This window comes from Grampus griseus (genome assembly GCF_964374135.1).
Source record: "Grampus griseus genome assembly, chromosome: 11".
Taxonomy (NCBI): domain Eukaryota; kingdom Metazoa; phylum Chordata; class Mammalia; order Artiodactyla; family Delphinidae; genus Grampus; species Grampus griseus.
In genome coordinates, this window is record NC_139005.1 from 91,957,178 (window position 1) to 91,973,882 (window position 16,705).

General features: G+C 61.2%; 2 protein-coding genes across 4 annotated transcripts in view; one reads left to right on the forward strand and one right to left on the reverse strand.

Moving 5' to 3' along the window:
* Positions 1-808: 808 nt before the first annotated feature.
* KCTD17 (potassium channel tetramerization domain containing 17) lies at positions 809-11,246 on the forward strand (the record flags this gene model as incomplete). Of its 3 annotated transcripts, XM_082666849.1 has the most annotated exons (9): positions 809-982; positions 2,170-2,278; positions 4,591-4,682; positions 5,655-5,750; positions 7,500-7,625; positions 8,983-9,073; positions 9,260-9,334; positions 9,677-9,767; positions 10,679-11,246. In XM_082666849.1, the coding sequence occupies 9 exons, from the start codon at positions 809-811 to the stop codon at positions 10,746-10,748; spliced, it is 924 nt and encodes a 307-aa protein (XP_082522975.1). In that variant the 3' UTR covers positions 10,749-11,246. The 3 variants fall into 3 exon arrangements, with proteins under 3 accessions (XP_082522975.1, XP_082522973.1, XP_082522974.1); XM_082666847.1 differs by lacking the exons at positions 9,260-9,334; positions 9,677-9,767 and having other exon boundaries at positions 8,983-9,048; positions 10,797-11,246; XM_082666848.1 differs by lacking the exons at positions 8,983-9,073; positions 9,260-9,334; positions 9,677-9,767.
* Positions 11,247-14,091: 2,845 nt separating this feature from the next.
* TMPRSS6 (transmembrane serine protease 6) overlaps positions 14,092-16,705 on the reverse strand; it is a 37,872-nt gene continuing 35,258 nt past the window's right edge. The window contains exons 17-18 of the mRNA XM_082665062.1: positions 15,374-15,510; positions 14,092-14,882 (exon numbers count right to left, since the gene is read on the reverse strand). Of these exons, the coding sequence (XP_082521188.1) occupies positions 14,724-14,882; positions 15,374-15,510 (296 nt within the window). The 3' untranslated portion in view covers positions 14,092-14,723. The remainder of the gene's footprint in view (positions 14,883-15,373; positions 15,511-16,705) is intronic.

The following is a 16,705-nucleotide window of genomic DNA, read 5'->3' on the forward strand; positions in this document are numbered from 1 at the left end:
AGGAGCAGGAAAGGGGCCTTGGTGGTGGAAATGCAGTTGGAACCCCCCTGGGTTCATGCCAGCCTGCCACTCACCAGCTGTGTGAGTCCAGCAGGTCACTTCACTTCTGCGTCCTCGTCTGTAAAGTGGATACAGTAACAGCGACCTCACAGTGCCGCTAAGAGCACCAATGAGTAATATTGGCTTGGCCAAACAGTTCGTTTGGGTTTACCGTAAGATGCTACAGAAAAACCCGAACGAACTGTTTGGCCAACCCAATATAATAGATGCATAAAGCATCTGGAATATAGAAGGTGCTGGGCCAACTGTTAAGCCCGACGGTGGGGTCCGCAAAGAATTTATGTGGGGAAGGAACCCAGCGCTCCTCACCCCCCCACCCCCAAAGGCAGAATGAAAGAATATTAGAAAACAGATACAGGTAAATGCTATAGGGATTTGGGGAGGGAGAAGTTCCTTTTCCTGTCAGCTGTTTGATAACCCAAACTGGACAAAGGGAAAACAATGTGGCGATCAAATGGGAGGATCGCTGATTTGGGGTATCACTATTTTCCCAGTGACCTCGAACTTGACCTTCCCAAACACAGAGTAACTTGGCCAAAGAACTTTACTGAACTCCCGTTCGTAGGCCTCCCGGGAAGGGCAAAGTAGGGCGGGGCTGGAGAAGGCGGGATAGAGGGCGTCGGCTGACCCTCACCCCTGGCCACACTCCCGCGGGGCGGCGCGGACTACAACTCCCGGCATGCCCGGCGCGCGGTACATGCCCGCCTCCAGCCGCCTTGCAGGCAGGATGCAGACGCTGGGAAGAGCGATGAGGATGGAGGCCCGCGAGGCAGCGCCGCCGGCGGGGGCGGGCGGCTGGAGCAAGTGGGTGAGGCTCAACGTGGGGGGCACGGTGTTCCTGACCACCCGGCAAACGCTGTGCCGCGAGCAGAAGTCCTTCCTCAGCCGCCTGTGCCAGGGGGAAGAGCTGCAGTCTGACCGGGTGAGGCCCGCGGGATGGGCGGCGGTCGGGGATCCTTAGGTCGCCGGAATCTGGTTGTCCAGCCTGGCCCGCCCGCGGGGCTGGAAACCCGGCTGGGTTTATTTCCGAAGAGCTGGAGGCGGGAAGAACTGGCCGGAGGAGGGGAGAAGGAAATGAATCGGAGAGTGAGGGATGTGCCCATTGCCGTGGCAACAGGACAACGCCGGGCTGCGCCCATTTGGAGTTTTTGAGCGCTGATCTGGGCTCCCAACCCAGGAGGCTGATGGATGGGGACTCTCCTCCTCCTTTGGGGCGGTGGGAAGAGACAGACACCTAGGGCATTCTCTTCTGCCCAAACTGGACTCCTGCACCACGGAAGGAGTTACTGAGTCTGCTTTTCCCCGCCTCCCCGCCCTTTGGGGTATGGGTAGCCTTGGAGTACAGGGAGCTGGGTGGAGAAATCCCGGGGTGCCTTCTCAGCTGGGCTTCATCAGGTAGGAGCGCTGGCCTGGGGCACCATTTCTGGGTTCCCATCTCGGCTCTGCTGCAAACCTCCTGCATGACCTTGGGTCAAACCCTATCCTGCTCAGCCTTCTGTCTGTAACCCCAGAGGGCTGGCCTGGCGATGACCTCTAAAGCCCCCTCTCTCCTGTTTCCTGACCCTCTGATGCTGTGACCTTGGGCAAGTCCCCTCACCTGGTGATGTCTCCGTTTCCTCTCTGTAGAGTTGTATTGATGCCTGCTCTGCCTCCTTGCAGGCTGAGGGTATCCAATGAGATAGTGGCTCTTTTGGAAACTTGTAAACATCCCCAGAATGCCAGGGGATCTGGTGGAGACAGTGTAGGGCTGGCTTCAGGGGATAACCTCCAAGAGGGACAATCCCTGAGCCCTACGCTGGGTCAGGTGCCATTCAGACCTCACTGGATACTCACATGCTCTCCAGTTATGGGAAAGAAGAGGGTGGCTCCGAGAGGCCAAACCACTGGCCCAAGGTCACACAGTCAGAAAAAGGCCGGGGCAGGATTTGAACCTAGGTGTATCTGACCCCAAAGCCTTTTTACTCCATCAGGACACTCTGTTCCGGGGAAGAGCGGACACTCCGCCCCCTCCCGCCCTCCCTCAGATCCTTTACTGGGACTGAAGTGAGAGGTCAGGCAGGGGAGCGGGGCTCACTCTTCTCTCACTGCCTGTGCCCCTCACCTTTGTAGGATGAGACCGGGGCCTACCTCATCGACCGTGACCCCACCTACTTCGGGCCCATCCTCAACTTCCTCCGGCATGGCAAGCTGGTGCTGGACAAGGACATGGCTGAGGAGGGTGAGTTGGTCCCGGGGAGGCCGGGGCCCATACCCTAGCCCTGCCCTCTGCAGTCTGCCGGGGCCTCCTGTGGAGGCGCAGAGCCATTTCGGCTGTCCTCAGGGGACATCTGCTTTCTTCCATGTTTCCTGCTTCTTCTCATTCCTGGCAGGACTGACTCCCAAAGCCTGTGTCCAGGCTGAGCCTAGGGACTGTGCCAAGGTGACTGGCCCAAGCTTCCACTGGGTGCTGCTGGGGAGGTGACAGAAACACGGAAGCAGAGGATAGAGGGAGCCAGTGAGGCTGGGCAGGGATGCCCTTTCCCCTGGCCTTCTGGGAAGCCAGTTGTGGGTGGAGATGGCCATGGGGAGAGGTGTGGCTCTCTTTGTCTGGGTGATGGGGTATCTCAGATGCTGGTGAGGGCTCACGTGGGTCCGCAGGTGTGTCGAGTGGGTGACTCCTTGCCCAGATCCGGCAGCCCCTGCAGCACAGTTGTGGGTGAAGGCAGGGGTGGGCGGAGCCTGCTCTCCAGCAGGGCTTTGGTCCCTCCCAGGCCTGGCTGGCTGAGGCCCCGTAGATGCCCACTTCTGGGCCCAACAGACAGTGGGGAGAAAGACCGGATGCCTGCCTGGGAGAAAGGCTTGTTGGCAGAGCCCCTGCCAGGAGCAAGGGGTGCCAAGCCCTTTTCCGTAGGGCACAGGGTGTGGCTCTGGGTCACCTGACCCAGCCAGGCCAGCTTGGACATGTCACTTCTCCTTTCTGAGTCTCCACTTGTGTATATAAAGGAGGGGCGGTGATCTACATTAGGGACATGTTCTGGGAAAACCAGATGTCATGAGTCCCGGGGCTTGTACCCTGGAGGTGTCTAGCACAGCCCCTCCCTCCTCACTCGGGCCCACGGTCTTCCCTCCTGACCCCTGTGGGACACAGTGATCGAGAAGCCAGGTGGCTCCCCAGAAGGCCACAGCTTCAAAATCAGAGCCCGCTGTGGGCATCGGCTCTGCGGAGCCCCACAGCTTTCCCGGCAGCCCCTGGGGCAGCAGGTACCATGGGCGTGGCCTGGGCCCAGGAGTAGGTCCCATGGGGAGGGCAGGTAAACACTCCAGCGTCACGGCCAACACCTGTTTACAGGTTCTGGGTTTGTCAAGCCCTGGCACTCCCAGCACCTTTAGACAGGGCTAGAGCCCCGATCCAAGGGGCCAGGGGATCCAGGGGGAAACTGACTAGTGTGACACCTGGAAAGTCACTTATCCCTCTGTGCCTCCATGCTTGCATCTGCGGAATGGGGTGACAACAGCACCCACCTTGCTGAGCTGCTGTGAGGATAAAAGGAGCTAATGCAAGTGCGTCACTTAGCACAGTGCCTGGCACTGAGGACCCGTGATGCAGAGTTAGTTGTCTGTCATCTGCAGGGCTCCACGGGGGGCATCCTGGCAGTAGCACTCGCTCACTGTGTCCTCTGTATTAGGTGGGTGTGGGCGCCGGGGACATCAGACATGGGCCCTGTCCCCGGGGAGCCCAGAGTCCAGTCATGGAAAGGACAGGAAGTGTCTCTGCCCTGCAGGAGCTTAGGGGAGTCCTAAGGCCGAGGGTTGTCCCCTTCACTGGAGAGGGCACTCGCTCAGTCTCTAAGACTCTCGGTCTCCTTAACAGTATGGGGACAATAACGCCTGCTTCCTCTATGACCCTGGGGCTTGTGGTGAGCACGGGAGGGGCTTTGCAAACTGTGAAGTGTAGGGATTGGAGAGGTGCACGTGCACGAAGATTATGCGTTTAGGAGGCAGAGGAACTGGAGTGTGAATCCCAGCTCTGCCGAGTGCCAGGCGTGTGGCCCTGCACAGCTGCTGCTTTGCCTGGTCCTCAGTTTCCCTGTTTGTTCAGTGGGGGTGATGAAAGTACCTACTTCTTGTGCTGAGAATTAACTGCAGTGAAGAGTGTGACATACCTGGCACGGTGCCTGGCACTTAGCGTGTGCTTCACAAATGGGAACATGTAATCGGGAGCCACCCAAGCCCCTTCTCACTGTGGCATAGGGTCCAGTCCCAACGGGCCCACTGCCTCTGGACAGCCCCAGACTAGAGGGCTGGCAGCCACTCCTGGGTCCTGTGCTCAGCACAGCAGGGATATAGTGCCCCTGAATGGCAGCCTCTCACCCCTACTACAGGGAGTGTGGGACCCAAGGAAGGAAGTGTTCCCTCTTGCCTGACCCCAACTCAGAGGCTCATCACCCTTGTGTGACTGGAGCAGGGGGGGGAGGGGGAGGGGACAAGGTGAGAACGGGGCACGGGGGCAGTGGGAGTGACGGGGGTGGGGTGCTGCTCTGTCTGTGCCAGGGGTCCTGGAGGAAGCGGAGTTCTACAACATCGGCCCGCTGATCCGGATCATCAAAGACCGGATGGAGGAGAAGGATTATACCGTCACACAGGTCGGGGGGCTGCAGGGCGGCGGGGCGGCATCCCTGGCCAGGGCAGGGGGTGGCGGGGATGGGGGAGGGGGGTCAGGAGGAAGGTTGGGAGAGGCAGAGCCAGTTTTCCTTGGCGAGGCCAAGCTCTCCTATAAGGGGAGGAGTGGTTGTCCAGCTCCCAAACTGTTCAGCAAAGCCCCAGACTGGGAGACGGACTCGGGGTTGTTTCCCTGCCTCGGCTCTGTTTGCTGTGTGACCTTGAGCCGATCACACCCCTCTCTGGACCTTGATTTCCTCTTGTGGAATATAGAGGTGCTGAGAACTGCCCACCCTTCCCTTCCTCCCAGGCAAAATGGGGTCACTGTGGAGGTACAGGGGGCCCTGTGGGAGGCAATGTGGGATTATTACATCGTCCACTTCATGGGCTCAGGTGGTCCCCTGGAGGTCACGGCACAAGCTTCTGGAGCTGGTGTTTCTGAGCTTGGACCCTAGGCCTAAGTGGCCAGGCTGTAGGAGGAGCTGGAGAGATTCTCTGCCCACCTTGGGGGAGACGTGGAGGGTGGGAAATGGGTAGTGAGGCACCGTCTCCCAGCCCCAGGAGATTGAAGAGAGGGTGCCCCGCGTCCCCTGGAGGACCTGCCTCAATTAGTGCCCCAGGATGTCCCCTAAGCCCCTTCTCCTTTCCCACTTGTATCACCTGTGTTCCAATTCTGGCTCTGCTACTCTTTAGCTGGGTGACCTTGGGCAAGTAACTGACCCTCTCTGAACTTCCATGAACATCCCATAACTCCTAGGGTTTTTGGAGGGATTAAGTGAGAACATGCACGTCGAGTGCCTGGCACATAGTAGGTACTCAGAACATGGCTCCCATCTCCCCTCCCCCACTTCTGTCCTTCTTGGGGGTAGATGGTGGGGGGAGGACAGGTGCTCTTCCCGCCCCCGGGGTGCCTGGCACTCCCACAGGTGCCCTCCACGTCCCCCCTCTGCCTGCAGGTCCCACCCAAGCACGTGTACCGCGTGCTGCAGTGCCAGGAGGAGGAGCTCACGCAGATGGTCTCCACCATGTCCGACGGCTGGCGCTTCGAGCAGGTGGGCTGGGCCACACCCCCAGGCAAAGCAGGCCCCTCCCTTCCCGCAGCCCCAGCCTTGGGGTGCCCACTGCAGCCCCCACCCGGGGTCTTAAGACAGACTAAACAAGATTCAGAAAGGCCACACTTGGCAGCAGACTGACCAGGAAGGAGAGAGGAGGGAAGCCCCGGTGGCCGCAGGGCAGCTCCTGGGAATCATCTTTAATGGGAGTCCTCCCAGCAACCAGGTAGTGGTCTACACCGTAGTGTGTGAGTCTCTGGCCCCCAAGCGACAGCTCTGGTGCGAGGAGACAAGATCCACATAGGAGAGCGGAGGTCCCCTTGGGGCCACACCTTGTGCAACAATTCCATAGGCATAGATTCCAGGTCCCCGCAAGGGACATGCCCAGTTCCAAGCGTTGCCACATTCAGGGCAGCCCAGAGCAGCGGCTTCCCATGAGGTATTTATGGTGACCTGTACTTCCTCCCAGTACCTATGCAGTTTACCAGCAGGAGAGATTTTTATCATAAACGGTGTTGCCCTAGTAATGCAGCTGACGTCACACCTCTCTGAGGTTTCCAGAGGATCAGAGCCAACAAGTTAACCCAAGGTCAAATTTGCCCTTAGAGAAGGGGAAGGGTTGGGTTACCCTTTATCCTCACAAGCTCCCTTGCACCTGGAGGTTGAAGAAGGCCAGGCTTCCCAGGATGGCCGGGCAGGATGGAGGAACTAGTCCAGTCCAGGAGCCGGAAGCCTGGATTCATATCTAGACCTGGCCACTGACATGCTGTGTGAACTTGAGCAAGGCGTATCTCTCTGGGCCTCAGTTTCCTAATCTGTGACATGGACCAGTAGTGCTTCCTTTGCAGGAATGTTGTGTAGATTAGAAAGGCCATGGATTAAGTCCCTAGCGCAGAGTAGGCCTCTAAACATTGGAGCCAGCTAGCATCCTGTGAATTTATAGAAGCAAAGTCTATAGGACCCCTGAGAGCACTCGGGGTCCCAGATTCAAATCCTGAATTTGAACCCATTCACGTTCAGATTCTTCCTGGCTGTGGGACTTCACCACCTCTCTAAAGCTCGTCTGCCGGAGGGGCTGAGTTTTCCTCTCTGTCTGCAGGATGAGGGTTCCTGGGGGCCGAACGAGAGCCATCGTGTGCAGGACCTTTATCAGTCGGAAGGGGCCCTGCAGGTGTGGTTATTTTAGGGACCCCAGAACAAAGGCGGGGCCACTCTTGAAAGCCTGAGGGAGTCTGTGGCAACTGCATGGGCTCTCAAAGGCTGAGCGGGCATGTCAGGGACCGCTGGCGTAAGGAACGGGCGACCTGTTCTACCTCTGCTTCCAACAGTGAACAGAATATTCTGTGGAGCTCCACCAGGTCATGCCAACCCCATCCTGCAGCCTGGTTCTGGGGCCGCCTCAGCCACATCTGGGACAGAGGGAGACAGCCTGCCTGTTACAGGCCTCTGCCTGCTTTTAGGACGTTGCCTGCTAGATATGGGAGAGGAACAGCGGTGCTAACCCTCCTCCTCTAAGGACCAGGTCCAGCCAAGCCACGTCGGGGGCCTGGCCCTGGAATAGCCCAGAGCCATAGGCGGGGGCGGAGGGGGAGAGGACTCTGACTTTGCGCCAGAGGCGTCCTCCGGAAACCCAGGGATGGGCCTGAGTGGGACAGCAAGGTCAGGGCACAGCTGACAAGTGCCGGTGTCCGCCCACCCCGTCCCCTCAACCCCGTCCTATCGTTTTCTCCCCATGCTCCGCCCCTCCAGCTGGTGAGCATCGGCTCCTCCTACAACTACGGCAGCGAGGACCAGGCAGAGTTCCTGTGCGTGGTGTCCAAGGAGCTCTATAGCTCCCCGCACGGACTGAGCTCCGAGTCCAGCCGCAAAACCAAGGTGAGCCCTCTGCCCCAGCCCCTGCCCTGCCCCAACCTCGGCCTCCCTGCCTTTCCTCCCTCCCCTTGCCGCCCTCCACGTAGCCATCCGAGCTTCTTTTTCCCTCCCGCTGCACACGCCTGACCCCCTGCTCACAGCCAATGCCATCCATCCCATGCCACCCACCGTCCTGCCTGCTCACGCCAGTTACCCAGGCCCAGACTTGGGGGACAACGAGATGAGATTATCCCCAGGGCACGGCGAGGGTGGACTTAGATGCCACTTGGATGGTGGTCGCATGGTGGCCACGGGGCAGCGTAGCACAAGGGGGAGTGCACTGGACTAGGTCTGGGCGTGGTGTGAGCGCTCTGCGTGACCTTGGACAAGTCCCGCCCCCTCTGGGCACCTTGGTTGTGTTCTCAGAGGAGTGAGAGGGGTGGACCCCCAGCTTGCAACTTCTGGGATCCAAAGGGCCCATTTATTTCCCAGGGGCCTGGGCTGGGGCAGGGAAGCCGAACCGTTAATCCTGCCCCTCCCGCAGGCTCCCTCCTAGGACTCAGCGTCAGAGGGGTCTGGAGCCCTTGGGGTCCGGCCCTGTGTTTCCACCTTGGCCTGTGAGGCAGCATCAGCTGGCTGGGGGGGAGGGGGCTCATCGGAGGTCCTGCCACCCTGGACGCAGAGCTGATCGGAAGCCTGAGGGGCCTTTGGTAGGACCAGTGGGGCAGGCAGCTAGGCAGGCTGGGAAGAAGGGAGACCGTTCCTTCTAGGAGCCTGTCCCTATGTGCCGGAGACTTAGGAACTCCGCTTCCCGTCTGGCCGTCTGCCTCCCTGGGCTGTGACTTCCCCTGCCCACCCCAGCCCCATGGGGGCCAGCGGCCGGCGCGGCCTTGCAAGGGTGCAAGGTGAGCCGGCCGCTCCTGCGTCTCTGAGAGAGACCTCAGGACCTGGGGTGCGAGAGCCTGGTGCCGACATCTCGGATCTGCCTGGGCCTCCCCTGGCCTCAGTTCTGCTCTGGGTCGGTCCTCCTAAAATGAGGCCTTCCCAGGCAGCCCTCAAGGCTGCCCTGGCCACACACCCACCCCCTTCCTCTGACACCCCTCCCCCAGCCTTGCTCCACGTCCCAGCAGCCAGGCCCACCCGTGAGCATCCTCAGCAGGACCCCACCCTCTGCTGGTTCCCCCAGGCCCCTCGCAGGCTTCCCCGGGGATCCGACAAGATGCCCCGGCTTCTGTGGCTGTAGCACTCCCCTCCCCGGGAGGTGCCCCCCGCCCGTCCCCTTCACGCTGAGATGGGGGCCTGCGGGGACAGCCGCCAGCGGGCCCGGCCCCCTCGTTAGCTCTGCGCTCTTTCTTCCCTGGGTCTGCCGGCTGGTCCACAGTGCGCGGAGGAGCAGCTGGAGGAGCGGCAGCGGCAGGAGGTGGAGGTGGCACAGGTGCAGGTGGAGGTGGAGGCAGATACGCAGCAGAAAGGTGCAGCCAACCCCCGAGGAGAACGATCGCTAATAGAGGCCGTGCCTCCCGCCGGCTCCCCGCCGGAGCCCGCTGCGGAGCCTGGGGTCCCGGGACGGCCGGGGGGCGGGCCCTCCAGGGTTAGCTCAGCCGCGTGCCTGGCGCCTCACCTGCATAACCATCCCTTCTCTCACTTTCTCTTTGCAGCCCAGTCATCTCAGGATCCCGCTAACCTTTCCTCCCTCTCACCACCGCCTCCTCCTCCTCCGCTTCCCGCCGGAGGTCCTGCCTCATCTTCATCCACCTCTTCTTCCTCCTGGATCTCATCTGCACCCTGCCTCTTCCCTCTCTGCCCCTGTCCGGGTTTTCTCTCTGCCTGCTCACACCTCCATCCCGGGGCTGCTGTGGTCCCAGCCTCCTGTGCCCTCCACCCAGGTGCCCCGGCACCGCATCCCAGAGCATCCCGCCTGCCGCCTCCCGCACCCCTTCTGCCACCTCCCGCCTCCGGGCCCGGGGCAGAGGGGCACAGCTGCACCTCCTTGGTGCCCGCCGACCCCGCCGGGCACATCTGAGGCCGGGCCACCCTGCTGCAGCGCCTCACCTCCTCACGTTTCCTCCTTGCAGGTTCCCGTCTGCGCCCCCTCAGACCTGAGGCTGCGCTTGCGGTGAGGGCTTCTCCTGGGCCCCTCGCCCGCCCCCAGAGCTGCCACGCCTGGTTTGTAGCTTGGCAGAGCTGGAGGCAGGGGCGGAAGCCAGGAGGGTGCTCATCTCTTGTATTTTTGGACTTGAGCCGAACTTCCGGCTGATTTTCTCCCCTCCCCCAAGTCTCTCAGCCTATCTTGGCCTTGGGGATGAGGCTCTGAGATGAGACAAAGGGGGGAGGAAATTCTTTCCCACCTGCCCAGCAGCATCAGAGCCACACTGGGAAGGAGGGAAGGGAAACGGAAGCCAGGTGCCCTGACCTCATCCCTGCATCACAGCCTCGAGGCACTGGGTTCCCTGTTGCTGCGGGGGTGGGAAGGACAGGCCACACTTGGATTCCCTCGGCCTAGGAGGAGGCAGCCGGAGCTGGCTGAGGATTGGGCTGTGGCAGAAATAGCCCTGGCCAGGTGCCCACAAGCCCCCACTCAGTCTTATCTGCCTGCTCTCTGACCTTGGGCAAGTCACTGTCCCTCTCTGGGCCACAGTTGCCTCAAACATGGGGACGGACAGCTGCTCTCTGTGACCTTCTGCCTGAGACAGTGGTGACCAGCCTCTGGGCCTCGACCCCCTGGCCAGAGCCTTGGCAGGATGTGGCCTCCTAGGCAGCCAACCCCCGGCCCAAGGTGGGGCATGGGGCCCCCGAATGGGCGAGCTGGGTCCTCTCCCCGCTTCCCCTCCTGCTCAGCTCTGAATACACTTTTTCTGGGCCTCAGCCCCCCTCCTTCCTCCCAGAAAGGACCTCGTGACTCACCTGACTCTTTCTCTCTCCCTCTCTCCCCACCCCTCCCTCCCTCCATTCCAATCTCCTCTCCACCCTGCTCCTGGCCCTGCACTACCCCTTCCTCACCGGCCTCACCCTCTCATCCTCCTCCCGGTGTTTTGACCACTCCCCACCCCGTCTCCCTGCCCCCTCTTATTTTCTAGCTGTTACAAGCCAGAGGCACCCGGATGTGAGGCCCTGGATCGCCTCCAGGGACTTGGGGTTCCGTTCTGAAATCCTTTATTTTTGTACCACGGGGTGGGCCCCCAGCCCGAGGCGGAGGAAGAGCTCTCCCCGCTGTCACCTCTGTCTACACCTGCGGGGCTATGATTCACCCCTGCCTCCGGGGGCCGGGTGGGGGCCCACTGGGACCTCGCAAGGCCTGATGTGGGCCCTGGGACCCCTGGGCAGAGCCGCCTGCGGGTGGTCAAAGTGTGGCGCTGTCCAGCTGTGTCTCCCAGGCCCCTACGTCCCCTCCCTCAGGTCCCCCCGCTGCATGGCAGATGCGCTCCCCCCGCAGCCCAGTCCCATCACCTCCTTTGGTCTCCCTGTCTGTCACATGGGTTCACGTCCTGCCCTACCTACCTCAGGTTTGCTGTGATTTTAACGAGAGGAGCAAAGGTCCCCGAAAGCCCTCGGGGGGGGCACAAGGCGCAGACTCGGACCTGCCCGGCCCAGGATGGAGATGGAGGGACTGGTGGGCGATGAAGGGCGTGGCGTTAGCGCTGTTGAAGCAGGGGATGGGTGACTCGGCCTTCACCTTGCCTGCTCCCCGCGCCCCTGCTGTCTGTACTGCCGGCCGCACAGTGCCCTGGCCAGGAGGAAGGGAGGCATTGGTTCAGCAGGGGCAGCGGGGCCGCTCAGGAGCTGGTGACAAGGGAAAGGGAGAGTCTGGGGTGGCAGGCGCTGAGCAAGGGGCCCCTCCTGCATTTACGGCCTCCCCAGCTGGATACTTGCTTCCCAGCGGTGTCCAACACCACCGTGTAATAAAACCTGAAGAAACAGCCAGCCCGGCTGTCTCCCTCTCTTTCTCTGGGCCACGTTTGGGGACAGGTGGTGTAGACAGCCCAAAGGTAATGGGGCTTTTTCATAAAGCCCAGGGACCCCGCCCTGTTGTCACTCTCCCGTGTGTGCTGGGGGGGTGCACATCACGGTTGCATCCTCTGTCCCGTGGCCGGACACTGAGGGTACCAGCTCTGCCTGGCTGGGTGAACTTTGGAAAGTACCTTCCCCTCTCTGGGCCTCAGTTTCCTCAACAGTAAAGTGATGGGGTGGACCAGGTGACTTCTAAGGCCCCGCCCCCTGGAGTCACGCAGGTCTCTTCCAGCCTCCAGGCAGACCTAGGTTAGCTGGGGTGCTGAGGGCTAGGGAATTGGGCCTCTGGGAATCAGAATACCAGGTCCTCCCAAGCCTGGCTCCCTACGTCCCAATTCCCAGTCTCACCTTGCCATTCAGGTAAGGTGCTCTCCTTTCTGGCTTCACCCTACCACCTAAGCTCCCTCCTAACCTAGCAGGACGTCCCCTCTGCTTCCTGCTGTGATAGCTTCTGGTCACCTCCACCCTCTGCCCCAAGTCGTAGGAAATACAACCCCCAGTCTCCCCTCCATCTTCTCTCAGAGTCTGACGGGACCCCCACCCCGCCTGGCCAGTTCCTTCACCTCCCAGGTCCTACTGAGTGTCTTCCTGGCTCCCCAGCCCCGCCCCCCAGCAGTTGAGCGCTGCCAGGGGACATCTCTGCAAAGCAGTGCTCCCCTTGACCGAAGCCTCCCGGGGGGACCTCACCACTCGCCCTGGGGCCACGCAGCTCTCTGAAGTTGACCTCGCTTTTTGTGTCCAGCTTTGCTTGCAAAAGAGTTACCAGGAGCCTTGTTAAAAGGACAGATTACCCCCTACCCCCTAATTCCTACTATGGCCATGAATTTGCACTTTAGCAAAGCACCCTCCAGCAGTGTTCTCCCCCTCTGAGATCCCTGAGGGCCACCCGGGGTAGTCCTGCCCCCACCCCAAAGGTGTCCCCCCATAGCGTCTCCACAGGCAGGACCCAGCGGGTGGAGGGCTCTCCACACATGGATGCCATGGCCGTTCCCTGTCTACCTTTGAAAACTCTCTCGACACTAGGCCCCCTCCAAGGCTCCCCGCTTCCTTCTCCTCCCAGCTAGGCTCCAAGAAAGACTTGTCCGCCCTTGACAGCCCCGTTCCTCCCCTCCACCAGGGCCCGGCCCTGTAGACCTCCCTGACCACTCCCACTCAGGCCACAGCCCTGGCTGCTAAGACCCCACCCCCCTCAGTTCCCCTCAGCCTCCTACTCCGGACCCGCACGTCTGCAGTCTGTGTCTCCCCCACCTCCTCGTCTTCCCTGGACCACCGTCCTTGCAGGGCAGCTCTAAAATCCCTCCTCCAAACCTCTCTCAAGCTCCGCCTGCCTCCTGGACATCTCCCTCCCAGAAGCGTCCCAAGTTCATGACACCTTCCCAGAGCTTTTCCCTCCCCAGGTGCCCTGGGTGGGAGTGGTCCTGGGTGACTCCTCCCTCACGTCACCCCATCCACTGAGGCACCTGGAGGACAGTAAGGGTCCTTCAACCCTATGTCCATCCTCCTTGCCCTGCTCCACCCAGGATCCATCCTCTTCTCCCTGGAATTCCACAGCGGCCTCCTTACCGGCCTCGCTGCCTCCCACTTCCTCCAGGCTGGTGCCGGTGGTGGTTCTAAAATGGGAACCCATCCTGTGTCAGTCACTTCCCTGCTCTAGAGCCTTCCACGGCTTCCCAGAGCGCCCAGGGTCAATTCATAGCTCCACTCCAAGCGCTTTGCCGTCTAATCTCAGTTTGCCCCTCCCCATGCATTCCTTTTTAGCCCTACCGCCCACCCCACCACCACCCCTGCCAACCTCTGTTCCAACTAAAAACAACTTACTGTTCCCTAACAGGCCACTGACTTTGGGGACTGCTGCCTTTGCACATGCTGTTCCCCTGCCTGGAACGCTCTTCCCCACCTTGGCCACCTTTGAACCCCAAGTCTCCTCCAGGCAGCCTTCCCGAGTTGCAGTCTACCCCAAAGCCCCTTCACCCTGGATCAGCATCCCCACCCCTCCCGAGATGAAGAGCCAAGTTCTGTGCAGCTCTGTGACCCCAGTGCGGCCCTTGGCACGTGGTAGGAGCCTGGAGCTGCTCGCTGAATAAATGACTCAGAGTGCAGAGGCAGTGCCGTGCCAGGGGGGAAGCGGTAGCCTGGGAATCAGGAGATGGGGCTTCCGCTCCAGGCTCCACTCCTGACCCCTCCCTGGTGCGATCATGACACTCTCTGCCCCTCAGCTTCCTTCCAGGCTTCCAGAAGGAGTGCATCACTTGTCCCAGCCCTCACTCTGACCTGAGGAGCACCAAACCATTGCCTTCCTGGGGTTGCTCCCAGGACCTAGGCAGCTGCCCTGGAGGCCGCCGCTGCCCCCACCGACCGCCCCCACCCCTTGGTCTTCTGGACGCTTAGCCAACAGGCTGAGCAGATAACAGGGGCTGCTCAGTCAAAGGCATGAGATTGGTGCCCGGGGCCCCATTCAATCCCCAGAACAGGACCTCGGGTCAGACAGCTTTATTCCACAGGGCAGCTGAGCTCACCTCCAGGTGAGAGTGGGCAGTGAAGGCCCGAGGAACAGGTAGGCGTGGGAGGACCCTGGACCTGGGGCTCCCCACCCTTTGGCCTGCAGTGGCGGCTGGCCCACTTGGCTATCTCCAGGGCTCTGAGGGCCCTTCCTGCGGGGGCACCTTCCTCCCCCACCCCTCAAGTTAGGCCAAGGGCTTCAAAGGCTGGAATCTGCTGTCTCTCCAGCAGCCTCTGCGCTGGGGCGGGGGCAGGCGGGGGGCCCAGCAGCCACATGACTGCTGCTCGACCCTTGCCCACCAAAGTCAGCAGCGGAGGAAGGGGAAGGAGGAGAGAGAATCAGGAGGGGACAGGCTGGATGTGAACCCCCCCAGCCGGGCCTGGTGACCATCCCAGGCCCTCAGGGGAAGTCTTGACCACCAGCTGATGGCCCCTCTCCCTCCTTGTGTCCTCACTGGGGCAGATGTCAGGCAACAGGTTGCGGGAGAGGAGAGACACCACCTCCTGTCCCCACGGGGCCCTGCCACCGGCAGAATACTTGCTCCCCTGCCTGGTGGGCGCCCTGGGCTCTCTGAGTCCAAGAGGTGGGGGCCCTTGCGCTGCGGGGGCAGCTTCTCAAGTCAGCACCTGCTGGATCCAGCCAATCACACCTGTGATGCGGGTGTAGACGCCGAAGTAGTTGGGCCGGCCACAGCCCAGACCCCAGCTAACCAGCCCCGCCAGGAACCAGCGGCCACTGGGCTCCTTGCACACCAGCGGGCCGCCCGAGTCGCCCTGTAAGAGGGGAAGAGACAGGGCCACGTCAGGGTAGAGACATCCCCTTCCAGGCAAGGGTCCCGACTGCTGGGGATGTTCCGAGTGACACGTCCCCTTTGGAAGCCTCTGATAGATGGAGGCGGCCCAAACCAGCCCAGCCTGGCCTCCAGCAGGGCCTGGCTTTCGCGGAAGCGTGGATGTGTGTCCCCGCGCCCTGCCCAGCCCCGCCTGCCTTCCGTGAGCTCTAGTCCTCTCTGCTGCCTCACTTGGGCAAAGCGCCTCGCGGAGGGCAAGGAGCAGAGCTGGGCTTGGGCCTCAGCCCTGCCCCCCGGCGTCTCTTCTGATCTGGGGCCTGCAACCTGGAGCAAGTCTCGCAACCTCCCGAGCCTCAGTTTCCTCATCCATGAAGTGGGGACAGCCAAGTCCACCTTGCCGTGAGGCTGCAGCAGGCCCCGGGTGACGAGAGCAGCGCCCTCTCTCCCCGATCTGGCCCACCCCGCAGGAGTCACCTGGCAGGCATCCTTCTTGCCCCTGCGGTAGCCGGCGCACAGCATGCGGGGGGTCACCTGGTAGCGGTAGGCCTCGCTGCACAAGTCCTGCGGGATCAGCTGCACGTCCACCTTCTGCAGACCGTTGCTGGTGGGGCCTGCCCGGCGGTGTCGGGGGCACAGGTGAGAAGATCTGAGGTGCCCGGGGCCCCCACTCTTCCCGTGGCTCCTCCTCTTGCATCTCAGGAGCCCCCTTCCTCGCTCCTGCTCTGCCCCCCCTCCCATCCCCGCCCTCCACGTCTCCATCACTCTGTCTGGCTCCTTCTCCGAGAAGTCATGGTGACAGACCCCACCCCGACCCTGCCCAGGGCCTATCTGGACTAGGGTCCTCCTTAGGTCCTCCCCCCGCCACCCCTCCTGCTTGAGGCTTCTTGGCTGCCTCCCCTCCGCTCTCTGACAGCCCTGGGAGATTTTTCCAGAACACACATCTCACCCCTTCACTCCCCCCTAAAACTCGTCAGCGTCTCCCCACTGTCCAGCCAGCACTTCTCCCGAGGAGCTTCAATCAACACTGTGCCTAGTTCCACCCGGAGATCCGGTCTGTTCGGCTGGGCTGGGCCCAGACATCTGTGCTTTTTCTCAAAGCCCTGATGCTTCGAGCAGGTCAGGAGGAGGACTCCTGGCTCCGGATCCGCACCCAGATTCACCGGCTCCCCTCTGGTGCTGGGTGTCCTCAGGGCTCCCTGGGTTGCCACCTGTGTTCTTATCAGAAATGCCTTTCCCCTTCGCTGGGACACTGCTGACCTATCCTCCAAGCCTGAGCTCAGCCCGCCCTTCCTCTGGGCTGCCACTGCCCCCCGTACCTCCCCATCCGTGTCAGCTCCCCAAAGCATGTTTCCTGTTTGTCTTTATATTCCCTTTGTCCAACTCGATGCCTGGCATATAGCAGGTGCTCATAAATGTGTCATTGAATGAATGAATGAGGAAGTGGACCCATCCTTGTTTTACACTATTCTCTATCATGCTCTTGGACATGTCACTTTTCACCTGAGCCTCAGTTTCTCCGTCTTTAAATTATCGCTCAGTCCTGCCCACCTCCAGATTGTAAAGCACAGTACACATTTTTAAAGGCACCACCGCGAAGGGTGCAGGGCGTGGCTGTAGTTATGTACAGAACTGAGAGCTGGCCTCTAGGGATGGCCAGCTCCGGTCAGTGTAGGAGGGAAGGGGAGAAACTCATGTTTCTGAGAGGCAGCATCCAAACAGCAGGGGCTCTGGGGTCAGATAGTCCTGGGTTCTAGTCTCTGCTCCAACCCTCTCTGGCTGTGTGACTTTGAGTCACAGCTAAATGTC